Genomic DNA, 27454 nt, shown 5'->3' on the forward strand with positions numbered 1-27454 from the left:
AGCCTGGAGAAGAGGAGGCTGAGGGGAGACCTTATCACCCTCTACAACTACCTGAAAGGAGGTTGTAGAGAGATGGGGGCTGACCTCTTCTCCCTGGTGACAAGTGATAGGACGAGGGGAAACGGGTTCAAGTTACATCAGGGGAGGTTTAGATTGGATATTAGGAAACATTTCTTCACTGAAAGGGTTATTAAACACTGGAATAGGCTGCCCAGGGAGGTGGTGGATTCACCATCCCTGGAGGTGTTTAAAAAAAGGGTAGATGGGGCACTTAGGGACATGGTTTAGAAGTGGCTCTTGTCAGGGTAGGCTAAAGGTTGGACTTGATGATCTTAAAGGTCCCTTCCAACCTCAACAATTCTATGATTCTATGATTCTAAGATAGCATTTTATAGGATGAACTTACTGTAGCTCATAAATATTAGATGTACAGCAGTTTTTGCAAATTTTGTTCCGGGTGCGTTGAACTGCTGCTGAAAAGAAAGGTTTACATTGTCTCTTCATTAAATCAACTCCCTGAATAAAGCTGTAAACTTTTCTTTATATTAGGAACTGACTGAAGCGCTCCTATTTAGTATGATGCCAAAATCAGATCAACTGTTGTTCACTTAACTTAGGCATTGCTACAGCCTTGAAGAAAGCACATAGATATTTTATACCCTGCATAAATCAAGGACTTATTTATTAAAATGACATGACATGATGACAGAACAGACACCTCAAAGCAAGTATGGCACTTATTACCCACATAAGTTTGGGTTTTTTTATCCTTTTTTGAACCACTGCTTGACACGTCAGGGTAGACAGAGAACTAAGTAGTACTCCAGCAGTTATGAAATGGGTGAAAAGGAAATTTGGTACTCAAAAATATTTCTACAACCTAAACTAATTGATTTTGGATATGTGCCTCTAATTTCCAGAAACTGTAATGCTACAACACGAAAGGTCCGTACATATGCTAATATTGATAAGTCAGCACTGAAGTGGCTATTCTGCAATTGTTTTCTAAGATAAAATTTATTGTTCTTATTTTATAATGGTGCCAATTAAAGAAATAGTAAGGCTCCAAACTTAATTGCAATACACAGCAATACTTTCTAACCACTAGATTGGATTAGTTTATAGATCAATTCAGCCTGCTTTGAAATTGCTGCCAAAATTTTTTTAGGGCATTAACTTGCTCTTAATTTAAACCTCAGCAAAGGACTTAAAAAACCCAGACAATTATCCATGGATTCTAGGCATCTCAAAACAGTGTAAGACACTCTCTTTGAAAACTACCTTAAGAATATAAAAGATCCCTTAATAAAAAGGATGGAGGGGTAAATATTACAAGACAAAAGCATCACCTTTCCCAGCAGAAACACGCTACCCTTGGAAGAAACCCTTCATTCATCCTTAATCTTCTAAAGCATGAATGCAACTACTGCAACAAAAAAAATCACTTGTCACAGACAAAGATGTTAAATTGGGACCAAGTCGCTTCCACGTAATCCATTGAATTATAATAAATGATAACAAAATTCTTGGAATATTGCTGTAATTGAAAACAACATGCACTTCCTGGTTCATCGAATCCATTTGTTACTTGTTACATCCATTTTTAGACACTTTTTTTCCTGTTCAGTTTATGCTAATAAATGGTGGTGGATAAGATTAAAACATACAGAGATTTACTTGCAGAGTGAGATTTTAAGTGAAAAAAATACAGACAATGAATACATCATAGAGACAATACCAGGAACAGCAACTATGCCTGACAGCCAGTAATAACTTTTTACTCATGACTGCCTATTTTTCACAACTCCCATTATGCCATGTCCTCTAAATTGGAAGTGTTACCACCTAATCCCTGTCTAATGTTGTATCCTTTATTTGTGGAATAAACTTTCCCGCTTCCGACTGGACCATACTACAAACTTGTATTTTCACTAGTTATTTCACTGGAATTATTCCTGGGGAACCTTGGCATCTGGAGACCTCATGCCAAGTTCTGCTGTTCTTTCACATGGTTTCAACTCCATGGTTTTAAAACTTTGGGATTGTTTCCCTCTTAAGTTTGTACCCACATACCTACACCAGAGTGTTAGTTCAGATCATGAGTGTACTTTAAAGATCATCCTCACTAACAGTAATTTTGTTTACATTGCAAAGTAGGCTGGGAGTACACAAATTGAATTCTTTTTGGATGAAACTACACTGGAAAGCTCAGAGTGCGCTCAATGTACTCCAGCAAGGAAGAGACACTCAGTCTGGAGGGCCAGAAAGGAGCCAGGCTGAAGGAAACTCAGAAACACACACTGGGGACATCGAGTCCTCAGCACCAACTATGTTGCTCTACAAAAGGAGTTTGATGGGGCTGCTCCCCTCACTAGGGAGCCTGCATTGCCAAGCATCCACTTCAGCTGTTTATCATGATTACTTCATTGAGTCTCAAGAGGCTTGGGTTTCTTTAATATTTGTTAGCATTAGCATGACTCTACTTCAGCCCAAACAAACTTCTTCCATGCATCCCAGTTTCCTTGATTTCTTCCATCCTTTCTTTTCTTCCCTGTACTGAGAACTGTTAGGCAACTCTTCAGCAAACTAAATTTGGTCCAATAACTATCTTGCTAGGCCTACAACCTACTTACTGATCTCCAAAGACAAAATTGTTTTCGAAATGACTGACTAACATGAAGTTTCTAAATTTACACTTCGTTTACTAAGCAAGTTAATCTGATCTTCAAAGGTGCCCCCTGAATCACAGGGAGATTGCTTACACTCTCGTTAGTTGTTGCCCGAGTAATATGATTGTGAAACATAGAATCATTTAACAGTAGACAAGAGACATTAGCAGCCTAGCTTTCATTTTAAGAATTGATTTTGAAAAAGGGTAGTGGGAATGGGTTTCTTGCTATCATTAGAAAAGTGGAAAAAGTAAACATGGCTGATTGGAACGGCAAGATCCTGATATCCACTGAAAGAGAACAGTATGTTTACAGATACGCACTGTACTTCTGAGAACAAGAACTTCATATGGCTAGAAGTATTCAGCCAATTAAATAGCAATCCAACTGACTGAACACTGGTAAATTAATTATAAAGTACTGGTTCACACCAACACAGATGCTTTCATGATGTAACTTACTGTGACAGGAGCTACAGAGCTTCAGAACTGAAGTATGGTTACAGAATATTACTAAAAACACTTGGCATTTGTTATGAGACAGCACTGTAAGTCCTGAATTCTGATTAGCTAGTACACATAATATTACTTTTGCATAGTCACAGTGCATTTTACAATTTAAGCAGTCAAGTATGGGCTGTGCAATAATAAAAAAAGATCAGGGCATATTAAGTTAACCTTTCAGAAAGGTCAGGAAAGTTTGCTTTCAAAGAGGAGTGCTGAAGCCTTTTCTCAGTAGTCCCTTTTTTTATTCCAGTCTTCTGTGACCTTCTCTCATTACCTATTTTGTTTCTCAAAAGAAACAACAGGGAAGGGAGCTTCAAAGTTTCACTAGCAGAGTACTCATCAAAAGTTAAAAGGAGCAGACCAGAAAGTTTAGGAGCGAGATTTGTAAGGATTTCTGTGAAGCAGAAATAGGGCAGGCCAGAAAGAATAAAGAAATGGATGACAAATTAATCATAAGGAGAGTAATTTCCCACACAAGTAAAACTTAAAAAAAAAAAACCAAAAAAAACCCAAACAAAAAACCCACCTTTTAAAAAACCTTTTAAGATTAAACTGTATTTCTTGGCATAAGAAGTGTTTGCTTTTAAGGACAAGTATTTTGAATCAACTTTAATTTTATTTCTTATTACTGCCAAAACGTTATTTCCTAGTTAGAGCTTCTAAGGGACAAGGAGCTCTCTGAGACAGAGGGTTGCACAGCTGTTTTAAGGAAGCACTGAAATGCAACATTACCGTTCTACATATTACCACATCAGAATGCTTTCCTGTAGACAACTAAGCAGTGCAGCTGAGCTGTTACGTCTAGCCTTTCACAGCAGCTTATCTTTCTTATTAGTAAATAAAAAACCCCAAGCATATTATAGTTAGAGGGCTGAGATTAAAAGAAGGATCCATTACATTTACATTCTAACACTTAGAAATGCACTTGCTTAACAGAAAATTGCCCAGGAGTCTTCAGGCCACACAGACTGTCAGCATATCTGCAAATAGCTACAGGTTAAACACATAAAGTTCCCATGGTCTCGTGTCCCGAGTACCAGAGAGGCAAGGCTAGAAAGAAGGAGGATTCACACATTTACCTGATAGCCCTGACTTCTAAAGAAGGGATCTAAAAGGGAGTACTTTGTACGTGAGAACGGTTGCCTCGTATTTCAGCTGAAAATGCTAGTCTTACACATTACTGGGTGTATTTTAAGGAAATTCATAAATAACATAGGAGGGCAGTGTGCTTAGTGCACAGACGCAACAGCACTTAACATTGTGTGGGGTGGCAAGACCAAACTCTCTCAGAGTCACCCTGTTAAGTTCCCACTTAACACATTCACTATAGTAACATGGAGAAAAAAAGAGGAATATTCTGCAAGTGTCACTTAAACGTCCAAAGGAACTTGTCTGCAATGAACTCATACATGCAAACTGTCTTGGAGCGTCCAGGTAGAACTCATTACTCTAACTATTTTAACATCCTAAATGTAATGGGAGAACAACATTGAAGACCAACAGCCACCGGGCCCTTAGAAAACAACTCCAAAGAAGCCTTTTTGCACAGATGCATGAGACTTTTGTGCAATATATGAGCCTTGTAACAAACTCAACGTTATTAGAGCAGCTCAAGGCTGTAGCAACTGTGTATGTTATGGACCTGTGCCTATGCACCATGGGGGAGCGGAGGGGTGAACACGCAGACATCCCTCCAGAGGTTTAATGTTCATAGAACAATCACAAATGTTCTAGAAGTGAGAGACAAGTAATGGCTGAAGCAATAATGGTAAAAAAAATAAAATAAATCAAATGTTTTATTAATGGGACTGTCCCCATTCCCACTCCTTCCAACAGATCTCCATCCAGCCCAGTGTCCTGGTAGGAGAGGAACAGAAACAGCTACTTAAGAAAAACGCAAAAACAAAAAAACCCGAGAAGGGGAATAATAATCAACATAAATAACTAACTGCTGTTTCCAAAAAGGTCTTACTAAGCACATCAGAAAGCAAAAAGTAAAAGACAATAGTGTACTTTCCTCAGATTTGTGGGTGGAAGAACAAAGCGGTAGGTTCAAACAGCTTCCCGTTATAGTAAAAGCAATCCATAAGATAAATATAGTACTTTGTCTAGTCCAACATAAACAAACAAAAATAATCAGAAACCCATCAAGCTCCAGATTATTCAAGAAAGTCATAAATGCAGATATATTTTATGTAAGAACTTAAATTTTCTTTGGTAGAAACAAAATTAATGCCAACTTACAATTAAATATTTCATTTAAATAAGCAATATACATGAAACAAAATAATTATGAAATACTTAGACTCAACAAAAGATGTTTCCCACAAGTATTATTTTTGTTACTGTATTATCCAATGTAAAGTAATTCAGAAAATTATCTGCCCCACAACTCAAAAACATCTCAGAATTATATATTTTCCTCCTTTGTATTTGATTTTGTATAGCTATTTAGAGTCAGAGTTGACAGAAGGACAAAGCTGCCACAGAAAGCACACATGAAAGAAATACTTTCATGACAAACTGCGCTGTCAGAAATGTAGCGTCCTGTAAGAAAGATTTTTTTTTTACATAAGACTTAGTTCCCTCTAGCAAAGCAGGGGAGTTAGTTTTAACTCTTTAGTAATAACTGAAAGTACATGAAACTGTTCTACTATTTCAGGCAGGTCCCTTGGCTCCAAATATTCCTCTAAGTGAGCCTTAGAAGGCACGCTTACAGAACATTTGTGTGTTTATACGCTAATAAGGTGGTGGGGGGGAAGCTTTTGCAAGACCTACATATTACAGCTCCCACAGGAATCAGCTAATCACTCAGTTAAATACAGTCTTACAGTGTTGCCAGTGCCAGTCTGCTTGTGTCTTGGACAAGGGAGGAGGGATTAAAGGGGAATAAGATGCGTGACACAAATAAAGTTTTTAGCACTGGCTTAATTTGTTACCTATGGTACATCTTTGAAGTCAGAAAGTCTATTAAAAATTATTCCTGAAACTAAAACAGTTTTTATACACAACAGAAGTATAAGACACATTTCATATTAATGATCTAGTAAACTAGTGAGTGATCTGTCCCTTAACTTACGTTTCCAAAATTCAACTTTCAACCATATGATCTTTAAATATCTGGAAGAGTAGTCTAGTTTATTAAAAAGTGTAACAAATAGATGCAAATCAAAAAAAGCTTGGCAAAAAAGATACCATTTTATTACAGTACACAGTGCTATTTCCATTGGAAAACGGACAAACAAATTCCAAATGAAACTAACAGAAAAACAAAAATCTCTAAGATGTAAAGACCATCAATGAACATATTTAAGTTAAAACCCCAAACCATGGCATGTTGTATATTTGACATTTTATTGATGGGAATGCAAATATAACCATGGCATATCACAAAACCAATTCATAACATTTCATTATTCCTTAAAAACATCTGCAGTCATCTGTAACAAATACACTGAATATTTGAATCCTTGTATCTTAAATCAAAGTATTCCTCTAGAAGCTTGTTGTAGATGGTTACTAAAAACCCAAAATCAAACTTCACAATAAAAAAAATTGCAGAAATGCCTAAAAATGGGCACCTGAAATCAGTAGGTATCTCATGCAGCTGTATTTCAGGAAGTGCTAATTATTCTTTCTTAAGAAAATAAATATACCCATTTGGTCAAAAGGCATCCCCTCAAAAAAGAGGAGCATTTCCTGATGGCTAATTATCACCTAAACCCAAATGAATGCAGATGTTTATTGTTAACACAAATTTTTTTTTTTTTTTTAAATATGCTCTCCAGTCTTAAGATTCAGTTTAATTCATCAATGTGCATACCTGAGGTGCTATGTTGTCTGCATTCAGTTTTCCTGGAAGAGATACTAAAAGGAAACAAATCAACACTGTATATTTTAGCTGAACTGTTCATTTTCTTTAAATCCTTCTTCCTTTCCAAGGAACTTGCACACCTACTGACAAAGTCTGTACAAGAACGCCATACATCTTTTATTTATCTCTCATGTCTTCATTGCTTGGATCTGATCTGTTAATAAAAACAAAACAGCTAGTCTTAACACAAGTAAGATGAATTCCTGCTGTATTTTGCTTTTTGAAAACATAACCCAGTATGTCCAGGTTACAGAACAACACCAATAGATATTTGGTGTAGTTACAAGAATGGGGGACAATGCAGCTAGAGTTGTTTTCAACTTGCTCTCTCATTCACTTCTGAAATTCCTCCACAGCCATGTTGTTTCCTCTGAATATTGGTAATTAAACAGGAAGGCTCTTCCACATAATTCAATTTTTATCTTTTTTGGGCTTATAAGGTAACTTTGATGAGACTAAGTCCTGGAAGTTATGAAGTACGTATTTCAATTCCTTGCACACATTTCAGCTTCCACATAACTACACATGAACTAACTCCCCAACAGCACAGGATTTAAAGTTTGTTTTTGAATAACTCGTGTGAAAATTTCTTTGCTGTCAGTACCCGCAATTCTCCATACTGCTGCCTGATTGCCGCTTCTAAATTCACTTCAAACATTGCCTTAGTTAGCATAAGTCTACTGCATGCCCATTGCAAAATGTGGAAATCAGCACAATTTCCCCCACTAATAGGGAACGTGACCTGGATTCAGGCTGTTGTGAGACAGGTTAGTTTTACTCTACTGAAGAAATGTTGGTTGCAATAGTAACCCATTACAAAATGGGGAAATGGACAAACCCAGCCTTCGCTAGGGAAAAAAGGCAAAACCTCCTGCCCTTGCCTCGCCAAATCTGTGAACTACCTTTAAGCAGTCCGGTAAAGGTAACTAAGGAAAGAATGGCTGTTGACAAGGAGAACTGTGCATTCATTAACCAGGTGCCATTTCCTCCACTGAATTTTATGGCACCCACAGGCTGTGCTTTAGAGATCACTATAACTTAAGAGTTGTTCCAAATTTTTCCCTCCAAGTGCTCTAGGAACGAGCAGGAGAATCATAGTAAAAATTTTTCTTGCAATATCAAAGTCTTCATCCATTAACAGTATAAATGCTAAACTGCACATGCTTAGGCAACAATACAGTTAAAACCCAACCCCTCTTAAGCTTCTGAGGACACCAAGACAGGGAGTTAAAGGAAATTCTTTTAGATAAAGCCAATCGATGAAGAATTTCAGCTCAGAAAATTAAGAAGTTTAACAATCCGTAAGAAATGAATAGCTATGAAGAGCTATGTGAGTGAGTGACAGCAGAAGCACCTGCTTACCATGCTTAAAAATCTATATATACAATTTAAATATGTTGTCAGAAAATATTCAGACAAGGATTTGAGATCCTTTTAAGTAGCTTGAAGCTATGTGCAAAAACATCAACTCAAAATTTGGATCAAAACTTAGAAGGTTCCTCAAAGATAAGCAGAAAATCACAGGAAAATATTACAAAAATCAGAACTATGCCTGAAACTAGGAAGAAGTATGCGATTTGGAATCTGCCGCTATTATAGGATAGTGGAGGATGCATGACTTTTCTTCTGTAGGGTAGTAAATCTCTTTGTAAAGACCAATTTTTGCCTAGTATCCCTTCCTCTGAAAACACGACCAAATTTTTTTGTATTCTATAATAACACAGTAAAATAAACCATCTCTTTCTAATTAGCAGTAAGGATTCTAAGTAGAAAAGACAATCTGGTAGCCATAGATAAGTGGAGATATGTTAAATCAGAGACAATGCTGGATATTATTTAGCTGCAATTTGAAGGAAATGAGTTTAGTCGCACCGACTTTAGGGCGTTGCTGACATCTGGCGGCTGCTAGAGCACAGACACGCTGGTACAGAGACACTGTCTTGCAGATTCAGTTTATGCTATGCTACCTAATACACTCACAATGTAAGCAAGGCAAATTAGGGAGCTAAAATTGGAATAAGTCTACCAAAAACTCTACACATTTAGCCAATACACGGGAGGACAAAAGAGACCAGATACTTACCAACATACAACAGAAGGATCTACAGCATCCGTACCAAGTTTGTAATTACAAATGCGTATGTAATACATTGCCTAATCTGGATCTGGTATTTTCTATGTAGTTATGAGTGTCTGCATATGCTGTGATCGTTATAATGCAAGCTGTTCTTATTTTGGCTCTAGATTAAAGAGCTGAACTTGAATAATAAAAACTAGTGTATTTGTCTGTGGACTTGGCTTTTTTTTCTAGCCTGCTTATTTACTTTTTCTTGATACATAACATTAAGTTACATAAAACTGGGACAGGACACTTAAGAATAAATTAAAGAAAAACCAGAACTACCACAATAATAAATTGAAGTACGGGAGCACCTGGTATTAGTATTGGTTACAAGAAAGTGTCACACTGTTTGCAAGAGTAGGCATTAATATTTCACTGGACACGATTTTGTCGGAGAAACTGACATCTTTTGTGTACGTTAAGGAGGTAAATGAAAGGCAAATATAAGATAGAGCATCAGTACTCACTGTGTAATTTGGTCTGACAGCAGAAGCGGACAGAAAGAAAACAAAGGAAATAATAAAGAAAAAACCTTATAAAATTAAAAAATTTAACAGACTGAAAATAGAAAGAGAATTACATATGATATACCTTGGAGCCAATCCACACCCTCTTGTAATCCTTCTCCTTTAAGAGCATCACTGGCACTGAAAAACAAACCAAATTACGAACAATTGTAAAAATACCAGTTTTAGTGGAGTCATCACTATACTTGTAATTTACAGAATTGCAAAGTAGCATCTAGTACAGTTTACTTAAGTTTTCTTCATATGGAGAGGGCTGCTTCTCAAATCATAGAATCTCCTAGGTTGGAAGGGACCTTTCAGATCATCGAGTCCAACCATCAACCTAACTCTGACAAAAACCATCACTAAACCATATCTCTAAGCGCTATGTCTACGTGTCTTTTAAATACCTCAAAGGATGGTGATTCAACCACTTCCCTGGGCAGCCTGTTCCAATATTTGATAACCTTTTTGGTGAAGAAATTTTTCCTAACATCCATCGTAAATCTCCCTTGGCACAACTTGATGCTGTTTCTTCTTGTCCTATTACTTGTTACTTGGCACAACAGACCAACCCCCACCTCGCTACAATCTCCTTTCAGGTAGCTGTAGAGAGTGATAAGGTCTCCCCCTCAGCCTCCTTTTCTCCAGGCTAAACAATCACAGTTCCCTCAGCCGCTCCTCATAAGACTTATTCTACAGACCCCTCACCAGCTTCACTGCCCTTCTCTGGACACACTCCAGCACCTCAATGTCTTTTTTATATGTCATTTATAAACGGTATATTCTAGAGCACCTTCCCAATATGAAAGCACCATTTCAAGATGTGATCTATTTTAATTCCAGTTTCAAGGCAGAGGAATCGTTCCTAGAACATGAGGGGTTCTGGAGGAGCACCCACACAAGGCAGCCACATTGTTCTGCAGCACCTCCACTTAGATAACTCCCTCCTCAGACTGTGCTATAAAAGATGTTTACTACCTACAACAGCAGCAACGAAGCAGCATCTTTCCTCCTCCCACTCAGTTCCTATACACAGTGAGGATGTTGGAGTATTGGAGGAAGAAAGTATAATGCATACACACTTCATTGTAACAGTAACCCGAGGAGTGTCTGTTGATATATATTAATATTAAGCTACACTGAAAAAGTGTTAAGTCTACCCTTTGAATCACAGGGGTATAACTATTTAAAGGCCTCTCATTCTGCAGCTTATGAAAACAAGCACAGCAGTGAAAGTGAACTGTTATAACTGTGGTTAGCTATAACATTATCTTTCAAAGAGCTTGTGAATTCGTCAGTGTAATTTCTGAGACAAAAAGCAGTGACCCCAAAACAATGCCCGGGTAATCAAGTTTAATATTAAAGGGCCTAAAATGAAAACTGTAGTTTTCAGCAGCATTTAGCTGCCCGTTTCACTTTTATTTATAGTATCTGAGGACTTTAATAAGACAAAAATCTAACTTCTATAGAACATCTGATAAAAGAAGAGGTTTTTTTTTCCCTTGTGAACACTGGCACAAAATTCGTCTGTTTATATGAAAGCTTACGTTCTTCAGAAAGAAAAGACACTAGGTCCTACAACTAAAAAAACCCCTCAAACGTTACATGGTACAAAGAGTATGGTATGCCTCTGAATTCACAGAACAGTTTACTAAATGGCCTTTCAACAGTAGTTTACTAAAGCATCTGCAGAGAGGATAAAACGAACTCTCAAGGTTTTATTCTCGATATTCTGAAACCTGCAAGACAAACTAGCAGCAGCACTCTGATAACAACTGTACTCATTTTCCCAGCAAAAAAATAATAGCAGCTATTCTGATAAGAACACTGTTTTCTGATTTCACTGGAAGTCCTCCATTTCATTATTTGGGTAACAGTTCTATTGTGAAAGTTGTCAAGACACAGTCTACATGAATGCATTGTGCCTTTAAAACAAGTTTCATAGCAAGTATTGTAATATTACTACTGTTTCCACACGTGGCAGCACAGCATTTTATCTGGTTGATTTATGTTATATAACGCAGAGTGGCATGGGAGCGCTAAAATATTGATGTACAAAGTAATACCAATAAAAGGGTAGAAAAAGGGAAATTTACCAGATATGCCAGGGCTTGTCTTTGATGTTTTCTAGTGACAGTAACTGAGATACTTTCACAGATGATATTGCATCCCTGAGGTCCATTTTGTTAGCAAAGAAGAGAATAGGCAGTCGACGGTGCTTAATATCTAGGCATGAGCAGAAATAGAACTATCGTGACATTACACAAGACTTATTAATCTCTACAAGTGATAAGCTACAAACAATTCAGGAAGATATTTTGCTCACCTGTAACTGCAATTCTCTGAAGACTGCATTCTATCAAGATGCACACTGTTGGGTCACATGGCCTCTGATGCATGCTTCAAGAAAGCTCACAAACTTCCTGGCAGGCTTTGGGATCTTCCACCCCCTCTCCCCCTACTTTATACATACATTTAAAGCTGTAGGTATAAATTGCTGGTGAAGCTGATTCTCTGAAGGAGATCAGACACCTGCCTACAGATGCTGCACGTCTCTGCTAAGTGAGAACTGGATGTGTAAAATAGACAGAAAAACGATCTGTGTTCGTTCATAATCTCACAATAATAGTTGCATAAGGGTAGTCTGAATTATCCTTTAGCATCCTGGAGAAAATCCACGACTTCATAGAATTTAGAAAACAGGAAAAAAAATGCACATGTCCGCACAACCCTTACCCTACCTTCACTTGAACAGGGACTTCTTTTCCAGAAGCTCTTCTCAGCTAGCAGTGAGAACTACAGACCAAACCAAGTACACTGGCAATTTCTGGCATATTTACGCATTCAAAAGCATAAGCCTCGCCGATTACTGCAGAAGACTAGAGAGTCATTGGAAGGAAAAAAAGTATACTCTCTTCAGCCTGACAGATGTAAAACTGCCAAAAAATTGCCAGCACCAAGACCAAGCGTAAGATTTTTTCACATTATTTAAACAAAGGATGAATTACAGGATTAGACAAAATCTAGATTTGAGTCTATCAATTAATTCTTGATGGGAAAAGAACTTAAACACCCCACCCCACCTCCCTGATGAAAATTGCTATACAGGCTCTTTTTATAACAGTAAAAAGAAAAGGTTATTTCACATAGGAAGCAAGCTAAGGATTTATTTAAAAACTTCAAACATACGCTAGATGCCCCTGCTGGGGGCGGGGGGGCGGGACAGGACATGGGGGACGACAAAACAAAAACCCCAACATACTGTAAATGCTGAAGTGGTTTGAACCTTCCTAAATATGTTATTTTCAAATTGCCTACTGAACCTTTCCACAAAATCAGTGGAGATAACACTATCTACCCATACTCAGAGATCATGAGTACTGACCAAAACACCGACAATTTTCACAACTATTTACCCTATCTGGAGCCATTTTTCGTCTGTTATCATCTAACACAAATCAAAGGCCTCAAAACACAATCACAGAGCATCATTAAATCTCTGATTCCATAGTTGAACAGCTTTTGTGTCTCCTGACTGAAACTTCTACATTAATCTATAGTATAAATAAAAGAACCCTGGTACCTGCAGGTTTCAAGTTATGGATAAAATTAAGACACAGAAATTAGCTGACATCACATATGCAAATAGCCAAGTTAATAAAGGGATTTTCAGTGTTTCTTTAAAGCAATTAAAAAGGGGCATAACCTACCCACATAGACTCATACACATACAGTTAAAGATGTTTGCTAAATAAAGTGGTGGTTGCAGAAATTTACATTATTTCCTACCTCATGACATTGTTTCTTACTATGCAGTATTTACCCCACACACTTTTTACAGTTAATAGAAAGCTAACATTTTCTAGTTGCAAGTAGTGATGAGTTAACATATTTTTAAAAAATCCCAGACACTAGATATGTGTGATGCGTAATTTTATACAAAGAACTTCAAATTTTCAGGAATTTCAGTTTATTTTAGAAGCATGTGCTGGAGGTCAAGTGACCCAAGAGTCAATATCTAAAACAAGTGATCTACAGACTACCATCTTGCAAAATGCTGAAAAATGAAGTGTGATTAAAAAAATAAAACTATAACAGTAATCATTAAACAAGCTGTTATTCGTAGAGTGCATTGTCCACTTATGTAAGTAAAAATAACATATAGCTCTGATTCACAAAGCAGTCCCAGCTAGTACAACTTCTAACCCTGTTAATGCATCGGTATACACATTCCCTTTCACCTGACAACCTCAGGCAAAGTCTGGCAAAAAGAGAGGGAACTCTTTTACTGAAGGATTGCTAAAATTTTCAAAGACGGGAATTGATTCAAGGTTGTTAGCCTGCATATATTTAAACTTTAAGTAAACATGTAAATTTAAATCACTCCAGGAGGTTCACAGAGGCAGAAGCACAGATGGGGAGAAAGTAGGGTACGCAGGAAGAAAAGCAGAACAGCAATACAAATAAAAATATTCATATAGTAAAACGATTATAGATTAATTCAGTTAACAGCTACTTTTATCAAACTTTACTACTATGAGAACTTTTTATTCTCTTTGGTTCTCTTAGATGTGACCTATCCAAATAAGAAATGTAAAACAGGAACACTGTTGCTGCATTTGAACTGAGCCGCTCCAAGGCAGAAATACAAAACTGCCCTTTCCAGGTTCTAGGGAATGTACTAAGTGTCCATAGCCAGGGTCTTTCAGAAACAGAAGACACAAACACATCAACAACTGAAAAGCGCTGACCTGCTAGATCAGCATTAATAATCTATTAATCCCTAAATGAAAAGCTCCACCTAAGATTGCACCTCCTCAGTCTTAACATTTTCACTCTTTCGCGTTGTAATAAACCAGTAGCTTACTACCACAGTCTTTACCTCTCACCCTTGGTCCTGTGTGTTTTCCACTTTATAAACAGAACTGCCTTTTATCACTGTGGTTAATACCTGCTTTAGTGCAAAGCTCCCTGGTCTCTGTGTAATCCACCTGCAGCCTTTGGTTCACCTCATCTTCCCCTTTGAGACCCTTGCAAGGCTGTCTTTTCAGTGTCGGCATTTGAAGTGGCCCATAACATGAAGTTAAGGGGCCCAGTCAGCTCCCACACACTCAGCTGCAGCATCTTTGTTCATGAACTAAGGTATTATATGCAGTCTTCATTGAAAATAAAATAACAGTAACATATTTGCCCCTCCCACGTACTACCTTTCTTGGTTAGAAATGCAAGCCAGCTTCTCCTTTTTTACTTTCAGCATGGACACCCCACAAGTTAAGGCTCTATCAGCTTAATAAATAAGAAATTAGAGGATTATTTCACTTTTAAATTTCCTGCATGTAGCTTTATAATCTGTTGAGTCAGAGCAACTACGTAAAGTGCTGAAAGTCAAAATTGCATATTGCTTACAAAAACATTACAGTAATGCTGGCTATACGGAAAGGCAAAGCAGCGAATAATTGACCGATCTCAGAACTTAATTAAAAAAAGCATAGTTTTGCATAAAAAAACCCAAACTAAACAAACAAAACCCCTGAAACCAGCCCCCCAATCATGAATCCTCTCATATTCTCTTCCATTCCGTGTATCCTTTTATAGGCAATTGAAACTGACTGGTATAATTATCCATCCTTATTTCTGGCTAAAGCATAATTAAAAAAAAAAAAAGAAGATAATGAAGATGAAAAGAAATAATTTAAAGGTACATTAAAGGAATTAGCTGTCTTCATGGAAAAATCCAGACAGGGAGATACTGTTTTGTATGTGTTTGTCATGACATACAGGGTCTCCAGCTTCCAAAGGGTCAAAGTCTAAGTCTTCCTCAAAATAATGCAACTTTTGATCTATATTGCCTAGTAAAAGACCAGTTCAACTCAGTGTAGCCAACTGAAGTATGATCAGTTTGTAAATGTGAATAGGTATTAAAAAAATCCCCCAAACTTGTTGAAGACTATTATTGTTCTACTATTGTTGTACTATTATCGTACTCACGAATATCTAAAATATTTGCAAAGTACTCAGAATGCAGAATGTGTCAGATAAGGGCTTTTCTTAAGACAATGTAACAAATATGGAGACAGAAGGAGAAAACAGCCTCCTCACCTGGATGATTCAGAAGGGTGTCAAGTTCTTCTTTGGCCACAACCATTCTTAATTTGTCACTGCTATCAATGACAAAAATAATGGCTTGGCCTTCTCTGCATAACATGAAAAGAGCAAAGAGGCAAATTACAGGTTCTCTTAAACTGTAAGAAAAGGCTTCAGAAGAAACACCAAAAAAAAGCAAACAGACCTCATTTCCCCCCACCCCCCTCATTTTTGTTGTTATTTACCATTAACATTTGAATCTAGTCCTGAAATTCAACCTTTTGGTAACCTGCATAATTTTTTTGCGACATGAGACTGTTAACTGTGAGGCTTACACAACATTCAGTCTACACAGACTCTTCAGAAAAGCTTCATTTCATTACTGAGTCTGAAAAATGAACTCTGAAAATGTAACCAACTGCTACTCTGACAGCATGATTAGACAAACGAAGAAAATCTCAAGACAAGTTTTTGTAGAAATTCTTTATTTCCTACACTAAAACATGTTTATTTAGAGAAAGGTCAATCACCTTTTCAGAAAAAACTGTGTCCACAGCTGTTTAACAACTAGGCACACGCAGATTAATTTAACTTTTAGAAAAATCTGCATAAATAGGATTTTTGTTTTGTTTTGAATAACAGGTAAAACTTTCAACTATTTCAAGTCATCAAGGCATTTTGCTGGCAATATGACTACAGTCACAACAGATATACATGCTATTCAATTCATTATTTCAGAATATTACGGATATTTTGTGACTTGACGTTCCATTTATTGAAACTTATTTGAAAGCAAAATAAAGTCTGACCAATTCAGATGAATAGTTATAAACACACACAAAAAGTATTTTTTAATTTACATTTTAATGTAATATTCACTTCTCCTTTGTTTTATATTTCTCTGAGACACCATTATGGATACTTCACGCCCCAGCATCATCTACCTTTGTATTTTGATAAGAAACAGTCCTAGACCTACTGAAAAACACAAATAACTTGACCAGCCTAAGATTGTATGAGAAGGTTCATTCTTTTCTGGAGCACAGAAGAACTTTAACAGAAAATAACTCTTTTTCCATGTTAGCTGAGAATGCCTAAGTAGTTTTTATAGCACACTATTTTTCTGGAGTAATCAGAGTCCTAGCATGTATTTACTACCAAAAAATAACTTCAGAAACAAGTAACAGTAATAGGAACATGAGTTTACATATATTTAAGACAAGTGTACTTTGAGGACATCCTAGAAGATAGTTTCAAGCCAAATAGAAGAAAAGGGCAAGCTTCAAGTACTCCAAATAACTACTTAGACACAGATACTTGATCAGATTTGATTGCCATTTTGTAATTCTTGCAAAATTAAATCTTGCTTAACTTTATTAGCTGAACAGCACATTATTATTTTTACATTATTCTCAGAAGTTAATATTAAATATTTTACTACTGCACTGGATCAGGAACAGAGGTGGATACAAGTGCACAGTTCACTGTGAGCATTGCCCAACAAACTCCCTAACTGTTGAGATGAAAAAAGCAGTTTATGTGACACAAAGGATGAGTTACTGCATTAAATACAGCAGTCAGAAAAAATTATTTGCTTATGAAGCACTTGGCTAGCATTTTGAGAGCAACCTAAGGACATCAGTTATTGAAATCCAAAAGTTTTGGGAGACATACATCTAACACTCTTGAAGAATGAATATCTACCCACACAACAAGTTTTTCTGTCAAACACCAGGTGTAAGTCTTCTCTGAATCATTTCTAACCACTAGATATTATCATACTTCTGTTTAAATAGCATACACAACAGCTAACATGAACAGCAATGCTTTAAAATAAATGATAGGCTTACTTGTAGTAATGTTCCCAAAGGTTTCTGTATCTCCCCTGACCTGACATATCAAACACTGTGAAAGACAAACTGCAAAGAAAAGAAGTATATGAGGAACAGAATCAAAGAACAAAACTCAAACTGTTTTCTTTGCTATTCTAACACAAAAAAATCCAGATCAACTTGAATCCTAATCAACATTGGAAGATTCCCAAAGGAACTCTGGTTACTCTATCTGCCATCAAACTACCCTACCCAGTTTTGTGATCTTATAATGGTGACATTTCACGTTTGTTTATTCTCTGAATAAAAGAACAAAACCAATTATAAAAAGTTACACCAAATACAAAATAAGCTCCCATTCAGCTGCTGTTTTTATCACGTTAGTATCAAATATTGTTTATAATGCTGAGTAAATGAAATTCAGATGAGCCATGACTTAAAATCCATAGCCCATCTTAAATTCTGTCCCTGTGCAGGCACCAATAGCATCCAGAGGCTTCTGTATGCAAAATAAAAACCTTTTTTAAAAAAAAAAATTCTACCTTCAGGAAAAAAATAAATAAATCACATTCTGGTAATAGGTTATTTCAGGCGACCAAGTTACAAAGGGTACTCTTTGCAACTTTGAGATTTCACACGAACGCTAAATAGGGCAAGTCAACTTAAAGAACATTACAAAAAATTCTGATCCACTCCTGAAAAGTCTACAGAGGCAACACTGAATTCAGTGTTAGACTTTCCTGTTTTGGGTAGTCCCAAATAGCTCTCTGAGTGGAGGTGACACCAAAATGAGGCGGTTTAAAAAAAGGAAGCTCTCCAAACATCCTTTCCACTCTATATCCAGACATCATCATATCATGAAGTTATTAGCAACCCCAAAACAATATTTTGATTGTAATATCGGATTAATGAGGTTTTGGGGTGGGGGTGTGTTGTGGGTTTGTTTTGGTTTTTTGTTTTTTTAAAATCATTCTACATGGTGTATTTGCAGGTCATCTCTCTTACTACAGGATCAGAATAAAGGAAACCAATATAAATTGATCTACGTTTTCACACAGCCGACCCCCAAACCTGTCTTATGTACTTTACTGTGACAGAATACAGTTGTTGAGCCTCCTATAAAAATGAAACATATCAATCCCACACATCAGCTCAAGGAATAAACAACTGTCTTACAGATCTCTTGTCCAGTGGGGCATGCTGCTTGAAGACTGACTGCACCCATTAAAAAATACACTGTGAATGTTGCAGAATAATAAAATAATATGTGTTACCTGCTTGAAATATCTTTGTCTCATGACATTCCTTCTCTAAATCTTAGCCTTTGTTTAACCACTGATATCTTCCTCCTTTCCTCACCTTTGCCTCTGCCATCTTTATGTTGCTAATGCTGTAGCCACCATTTTTCATTTAATGAGATTAGACTGCAATCTCTGCAGAGTCCCTCCAGTGAGAGTGCTTAATGGAATATAGGTTACCATCTAAGCAGCTGTGTCTCCTCAAGTCTGTAACAATGCCCTATTCTGAAATTCTTGACAGAAATCAGATGCTTATACACTTTTTTTTTTTTTTTTTACATATACACATAGTTTTATAGCAGCACAAAATATACAATATATTCCAGCACTGTCAATCTTGGATCATGATTAGGACTCCTGGGTACTACAACATTTCAGCGAACCGGATGTCATGTCATAACACCACACATTGTACTCAGTTACATCCCACTGAAAGAGGTAAGTCCAACTATTGTATATTAATTACTAATGCTAAATGGAGAAAATGAAAGAAACTACTACCTCGATGTCTTGAATTTCTCTATACTGAATCCTATTGTTGGAACGATATCCTGACTTTGAGCCTTTAAAGGGAAGAAAGTACAAGTTTTAAAACCGACTTAGAAAATGTAAATAAATATATTTGAAACATTAATACATTACAGAACTATTTTTCCCCAAACTGTGCAATACAAAAAACTTTCTACAAATCCAGATACTTTATATTAAAAAAGTTTCCAGAAAAGTACAGTAATTCAAAATCAAGGTTTTGTATTTTCTAGGAAATACAATGAACACTATTGGACAAGAGCATTGAAACTGAAGACATTTTAGCCTTAAGAGTGAGATGTCACCCCTTACATTAGTCTATGTGTACACGTATGTGTGGATATTACCTATGAAATAAATAGGAGATAGGTTAACATGGAAGATAACAGCTTGAAAATTATGACCGATGTCAAAGTTCACAGTATTTGTGCACTTTGGAAATCCCAACGTCAACCCAAACAAATCAGCACAATACCCCAAGCCTCTTAAGATAAAAGCGGGTGTACTTCTATCAAGATACTAGATTGGCCATATTCCCAACTTCTGTCAACAGGCTGGAGGAGTCTGCTCGACATTGGGAATTACACAGCAGACATTATGCAACGGCCTAACCATATTTCTATTCAACCTACCAGACCATTGGAAGAAATCACCATTTACCGTAGAGGAATGGCCAAAACATAAAGTATTATTAATAGATCTGTCTGATAACCAGATTTACTGCTGAGGTAGCCAAGGAACCTACCAGCTAAGTTGGTACAACAGAATAGCTCCTTTAAGAAGCACCGATATTGAGCAGGGAGAAAGGTCACGTTCCTTAGACTACAGAGCTGTCTGAGAAGGTGACATGCTACCCTTTTACAGACTTTCTAGAGCCCCTTATGAAAAACACTATGTATAAGCAGTTGACTCCTTGCATACAACTGAAGCACGCTTAGCTTGTTCACCTGCAGCTTCATTATGGAAATGGCATTCCACCATAAGAAACAGTTTAGTCAACAGTTCCTATCAACAAGGGAAAACTTGTGCAGAGAAGAAGAGTTATTTCTTTAACATTTATTTAAAATGCATTTATCAGGCCCAGAAGAAACAACTGCAAACAGATAAACACTTGTATTTGCCAGACAACTAATATATTGCTTGTAGGCCAAAGTAGCAGTTCAACCCAGCAGAAGACTGGGTTGATCCAGAGCTCAAAATCATCTGTCCGTTGAACTTACTAAAAAAAAAAAAAAAATAAAATTCATCAAGTTTGATCTAATAGTATTTGTTGCACATTAGAGAATTTGCCATATCTTGCAAGTATAGGACTTACACAAGTTGTATGCAAAGCTACCCTCCTAAAGCATCACATTAAATGAAAACATTCAGAAGTAAATTCTCATTACACAATTTACAGTAAAGCAAGCAAATTCGATTTGTGTAATTCCCTTGGGACCTTCTCTAATACCTCTTATTGTGATAAATCTTGAAGATGTTGTTCAACTTTAGTTAGGAATCCTTTACTGCTTAAGGGACAACATAAAAACCCTGCTACAATGAAGGTCTCAAAAGTTACATAAATATATAATTTTCCAGGTACAAATTGTAGCATTTCCCCCAAATGACTGTCAGCAGATAGTAAGATGTTTATATTGCTAGGAATGCTAGGAAGACTATCAGACTACCACGTTACATTTTTTAAACAGTGTCCAGTGGTACCCTTCAGGAAAAGTTCAATGAAAGTTAAAAACCAAAAACTGTGTCCTGAGGTAAACAGCAGAAATCATGATTTCCCAGATGCGTATAACCAAGATGCACAAACCTCTGGCTTTGAACCTGCCTATCAAAATTCATCTATTTCTATTCCATAAACATACCTAGAAACAAGGTAATCCTACTTTAAGTTTTGCTTAGAATACTAGCCACTCTTAGTAGCCTGAAGAACAGTTTTCACTGGATAAGTGTATAAGCCTGTATAAATGCTACTTATTTTGAAACCCATTCTGCTTTAGAAGTGCTGACATCACCATTAAGTGTACATGTTCTCATTATTTCCTATTTTATTATATACTTATTTCTCAGGAAGAGATTGAAATAAACATGATAAAATGTAGACAAGTACAAGTTGTTGTACAACTGTATTAATCCCCAATGTTTGACACATCACTCGTAATTGCAATCCTGTAGCAATTATTTAAATTAGTTAAGAAAACTGTTTCAGGTTCTGATTTCAGCCATCATAAACCCTTCCTTATTGAGTGATCTTAGAAAAAACAAGCCACATCATTAACAGTATTCTTTTGGGAAATGTTCTCATAATATGCATGTAGATGCTTAGATTTAGTTTTATTTAGTTCAAAACTCTTAAAATATATTTGTTCCACTGTACTCAATCAAAAAGTTTTTCACATCTTTTTCATGGTCACATTTAGTATAACGGCATGCAAAAAGAGTTTAAACAAACATCAACTCTGCAGTCAAAACAGCAACAGTGAACTAAGTAGGCTACTTACATTTGAAGGTTTAAGTTTATTTATGATCGTTGTTTTGCCGCTGTTGTCCAAGCCAAGGCACAAAACGTGAACCTCCTTTTTCTTCAGGCCAAGCCATCCCGCTAGCTTGTCAAACAATCCCATAATTCTGGCTCAAATACACAGGGATCACCTGTTGTTCAGAAAACCAGGGAAGAAAATAGCGGTTGCAAAGCAGTTACGTGTACAGCAGCGCTAGCACAGTAGGTGGGCATGTGGCTAAGCAGTCCTTAAACTTTTAAAAGGACAGTGTGAATAAGACACTACACAAATACTGTCACAGCAGGTTTGCTTGGTATACTAAGCAAATGGAGTATAAGCTGATTATAGCGAAGAAGCCTTGATACAAAAGTAGATTGGCCGTTTATAGCCCTGTCTATATATCGCAATGTCCTTGATTCACTGGGTAGCAATATTGCCATCATTCTCAGCAGTCCAAATAGAAGCACAGCTGCAATGCCTCCTTACCTTCCACCAAACTGAAAAAAAAAAAAAAAAAGGAAGACCATTACATTTCACTTAAAATATCAGTAGTCCAATCAGTCACCATAATTTAGATAACAAAGCAAAACAATATTTCCTTTCTTCAGCACCTGCTATGTAATTTACTAAACCCTGAAGTAAATAAAGTATCCTCTGTCAATTCAATTGAAACTCTAATTGTAACAGGCTTTGCTGATATTAACATGTATAAATTAGGAACTTGTTCACTACAAATAGAAACCGATTACAATAGATCCAACAGACATCAAGCCAGACACCACAACATTCACCCAGACCTCAGATGCCAAACTTCTAGTCTGCCCAGACATTGATTGAAGTTACCTGGCAGCAGCACATTCAAAGGAGCTTACATCATGCATTGCCCTGGGGCACCTAGCTGAAGGAAGAGGATAACCCTTGTCTGTCTTGAATGAATTCCACTAAGAATAATTTCAGCAATCAGACAGCTGAAATATTTGTGATGCGTTCAGTAATAAAGTAATTAATGCCAGAATAATTTTGTGGAGTGGTGAAGGACATTTTTTCTCTTAATAAAGAAAAACCACACAGCACTGGACAACTTGGACTGCGATCTTTATTACCCCAGAAAGTTGAAGTACCACCACATTAATAGTGAAACGGTCTAAATGGCTGAATATACACAAGAAGGATATAACAACAGCTCTAGCAATTGGTGTAACTCTTTTCACGTTGGCAAATCAATGTCCCGCCTATTTCAACCCGAAAGAATAGGAATATCAGCTTTGTTTCTATACATACAAAGCCCCGAGTCTGATAATAAAAAGGCTGATTGCTGCTCTCCAGTTTTAGGTTTGTGACGAACACTTGATGGGCATCAAAAGTAAGAAAACACACAAACATGCTGTGCTTCCAGCAATCCCTGAGAAAGAGGCTGCAGGTTAACTCTTACAGAGTTTGGTCCTGGAGCTTGTTACCAAACTCCATAAACCTTTATCACAAACTGTAAGCCTGTCTGAGGCAGCAGTGATTGATTAACTTTTGTGACTTGCCACTTGTGACTAACCAGACTGCAAAACTTCGGAGGATAAACCAGCCACGTAAAGCAGCATTTCGGGCAGCAGTGGCTTGCTGTCAGGGAGCAGAGCCAGGTGAGCCCCACAGCTCTGCGGATGCTCCCCCGAGAGGGACAGCCACCTCTCTCTGGTGGCTGCTTAAGCAAGACGTCGCAACCCGCTACTCCAAATCATCAGCACACTGAGCCGACAGCGACGACCCACAGAGTGCTCTACACGCCGCGGGTGTGAGTTTTTGAGAAGGCGATCAGAGCAGAGCAGATGGCCCGCGGACATCCCTTCCGAACTGAACGACACCAAAAGCCCACCTAATTCACGTGGATTACCCAAATGTAAACGCTGAGATACCAAGGCTGCCCAAGCCGCCCACAGGAGGCCCTTTCAGATTAGTGTAATTTACAACTCCAGCCGCAGTTTCCTTTGGGTTTTGCAGGACCCCCCGACTCGAGGTGAGCGGGCGAGGAGCCAGGGCCCAGCACAGCCCCACCAGCGCCTGGGGTCGCAGCTGGGCAGCTCGCCGCTGCCAGGAGGACGGGGTTTCCCTTCCCGCCGCCGAGCCCCCCCTCAGCAGCTCCCCCCGCAGCCGGCCCTCCTGCCCTGAGCCGCCCCGGGCGGGGCGCGACAACCGGCGGCGGGTGCGAGTCCCCCTCGCTCAGGGCGGGACGAAGAACCCCATGCCGACGGGGCCAGAATCCCCCACCGGAGTCCGGGACCGGCTAGCACCCGCTGCTCCCAACCGCAGCACCCACCTCGGCCCCCGAGATGTCGGCCGGGCCCGGCCGCTGCCGCCTGCGCCGTTGCCAGGGAAACCGCCGCCCCGCCCCCGCCCGCCCCTTCCGGTGATTGGGGCGGTGCCTCAGCCGGGGCCGCCCCCCGCCTCCCCCCCGCCGTGGCGGCCCAATGGCCGCCGGTGAGTCTGAGGGGGCAGTGGGAATGGCGGTGGCCTGGCCTGGCCTGTGGCCGGGGGTGCTCCCGGGGCAGGCGGGCCTCAGCTCGGGAACCTCATTGTCTCCGGGGCAGCTTTGCGTGTTGCCCTGTCAGCTGCGCCCGGGCGCCTGGCGGGTAGCACCGTGGCAGGGCGGGCATCGGATGCCGATCACAGGAATGAACCACATCCCTGTCATCCTCGGTGTCCAAAGCCTGTGTAAGTTTTTCCCCACCGCTGCTCCTCTGCCTTTCTGGCACGGCTGCAACAGGAGCACGGCGTTCGAGGAATCCTCTGCAGGAAGAAAAGCCTAATAAGAAGCAACACCAAAGGGGTTCACAGCAGCTCCCGTTCCGAAGCAGGCAGTTTAGGGGTGTACGATGTTCGGGGAAAGTCTTAAACCCTGCTGGCGTTTAGGTAATTACAGCAGCTGGGGTTTGGGAAGAAGACAGCTTGTTCTAGACTAGACGCAGTGTATAGAAATACACTTTGGTGATTTTTTGCCATATAGCATAATCCGGGCGGATGGGTTCTAAGTCTGCTGCACAAACTTGAAATTACTTAAATCACTTGAAATGAGCCCCAAACAGGAGTTTAACCGGAACAGGAACACGAGTTTTCCTCACTCCCTCATCCCTGTGGAGGTATCCACAGGATGTGGAAGATGGTTCGTATAGCCGTGTTCAGCTGTGTTCAGCCTGACACCCTACGCTGCAGACCCCAATGAGACCCAAGGTGCTCAAGCAGAAACTGAGGCAGGGAAGAGCTCAGCGTGCTGTCCCGCACGCATCCCTCACAGACTGGCGGCGCAAGCCGACCTCAGTCCCTTACGCTCCCCTCACTACAATCTGGTATTTCTGTAATCCCAGATCTTAAGCATAGTTTTGGGTTTGCCCTTCACTTTTAAACCGAACGTAAGCAATGACTGAGGGGTGGAGCGCGCGGTTCTTCCTCTGCTTTCCAAAAGGAGGTCTGTAGTGCTCCTTGGCTTGAAGAAGCAATTTTCCTTCACAGAGCTACACCCCTCGTTATGAAAAACCCTCATCTAGTTACACCTGTACTGAACACTGCTTTCAGTCCACTGTCTCACCTTCTGTGCCCTGGAGAGGAGCGAGAGCAGTAGAAATAATCGTTTGATAGCGATGTGGACAGTTCTTTTTGCTAAAAATCACAAGTCAGAAGCTCCCAGTTATAATGCGCCTCACATTAAACTTTAAAGATTAAACATTAACAACAAACATTTTGTCTGTTGTTTGGCTTTTCTAATTCTCATTGTTGCTTTTATTATTATTAAAGGTTTGAGGTAAATTGCAATCACGATTTCATGATTTCCCTATACCCAGAAAGGTTCTGACTAAAAGATGAGATTCCCTCAGAGTGGCATTATGAGCTGTTAAAGGCAAATCAAGTAGCGTAAATCTCACAGTGAAATTCTGTGTTGAAGCACTTTCTAAATGCTAATCAGGTTGAGGGGTAAATATGTGTTAGAGGAAGGTGTCATCTCTTACTTTTTATACTGAAATCGATCCTATCTAAGAACTAGCTGTAAACTCAACAAAGAACAAATAATGGCAAAGGCATTTCTGCAACAAGATCTAAAATTAAATATTCATTCTTCATTATAGACAAGCTGACAGTCCTTCGTGAGAAAGCTGTTCCCATGTAACGTATGCAGGATATAAGGGACTGTGGACATCTGACATCCATTTCCTATTAGTCTACACAAGCTTCTATTCAGTTTCGTATTGCATGCAGATGATGTTACAAAATGAAAGGCTAATTATAATTTTAAACTTTTTGAGGTAGGGTCTGATCACAGTACGTGGCGTTCACTTCTTTGTGAATCACTGTGTATTGCCCTGGCATTATTTACGTAATATGATCAGTTTTAAAACTGCATTTGCGAGAGGTTTGAAAAACACGAGAAAAGGACTTGCACGAAAGGAGTTGCAGGGTTTAGTGAACCGCCATAAGGAGGGCAAACAGGACTGCAGAATCTTAATAGCACATTTAAATCTGTTTAAAATTCAGATTCCCGTTGTCTCTCAAGAAGGAGAGAGTGCTGTTGTTTGGATCTTTTAATGTGTATAGGTTTTTTCCTGATGTTGTTAACTGTATGTGCATTTTGACAAGGCATTTATCAGAGCATAAATGCTCAGTGGTAAGCACAGAAGAGGCCACTATAATTAAGCATTATCTTGCTGAAAAAAAACACCACCACCTTGAAGCATCTCAAGTGTTAGAACATATTGCCGGTCCATCTTTATTAGTACACCGCCCTGTGTTAAGCAGCTGGGGTTTTGCATGATCATGTATGACAGGCTTCACTGTGTATCATTATATTAGTAACTTAAGGCAAAACAAACACCATTAACTCAAAAATAACCACCAGTACTGTAACTTTTATTTGCTAATAAATATCTTAATAAACAGGCTTACCCCATTTGTAAGACCTGATAATGCCTCTTAGGAAATCATAGAAAAATAAAATACAATAATAATCAGTAACTTGTACTTTGTACAAAAATCTTATTATGTTGCTCAGCAGGTAGCTTTGCCAAACCCCATATTCTTTCTGCAAAGAGATGGCATATGTAATGCAATTCACCTTAAAAACACCCTAATGTTGAGAGCTGAGCATTCTATTACACTATTAACTTGTAGGCATGCCAGCACATGAAAATTTACATGGAACATCATATTATCATAGGAATAGAATAATAATAATTAAAAAAAAGATAACACCACTTTTCAGTAAATAATAACAACTTCACTTCTAATGTAAATTCCCCTTGGGACTGCAAATCAGTATATTAAGCTTTTTATTTCATGGCTATTCCTACAATACTGTTATAAACTGGCAAAAAGGCAGAAAGAAAAAATGCAGTGGGAACATGTATGGGAGATACATTATGTGAGGAAAAGTCATTCTGAACGGTGAGGCAGTCCCAGGGGGAAACACGTACGGGAGATATATTACGTGAGGAAAAGTCATTCTGAACAGTGAGGCATTCCCAGGGGGAAAACAACGAGACCAGGTGTGAAATGTTCAGTCT

The 27454-nt window shown here is 38.5% G+C and overlaps 1 protein-coding gene across 2 annotated transcripts; it reads right to left on the bottom strand.

Moving 5' to 3' along the window:
- Nucleotides 1-5493: 5493 nt before the first annotated feature.
- Nucleotides 5494-24305, bottom strand: ARL6 (ADP ribosylation factor like GTPase 6). Of its 2 annotated transcripts, none has more exons than XM_063348764.1 (8): nt 24223-24305; nt 21918-22068; nt 19396-19457; nt 17615-17683; nt 15780-15874; nt 11777-11906; nt 9763-9818; nt 5494-7203 (listed from the first exon to the last, which is right to left on the bottom strand). In XM_063348764.1, exons 2-8 carry the CDS (start codon nt 22038-22040, stop codon nt 7178-7180), a joined length of 561 nt encoding a protein of 186 aa, XP_063204834.1. In that variant the 5' UTR covers nt 22041-22068; nt 24223-24305; the 3' UTR covers nt 5494-7177. The 2 variants fall into 2 exon arrangements, with proteins under 2 accessions (XP_063204834.1, XP_063204825.1); XM_063348755.1 differs by having other exon boundaries at nt 19393-19457.
- Nucleotides 24306-27454: the final 3149 nt, after the last annotated feature.

Source organism: Chroicocephalus ridibundus, chromosome 1, assembly GCF_963924245.1.
Source record: "Chroicocephalus ridibundus chromosome 1, bChrRid1.1, whole genome shotgun sequence".
Taxonomy (NCBI): domain Eukaryota; kingdom Metazoa; phylum Chordata; class Aves; order Charadriiformes; family Laridae; genus Chroicocephalus; species Chroicocephalus ridibundus.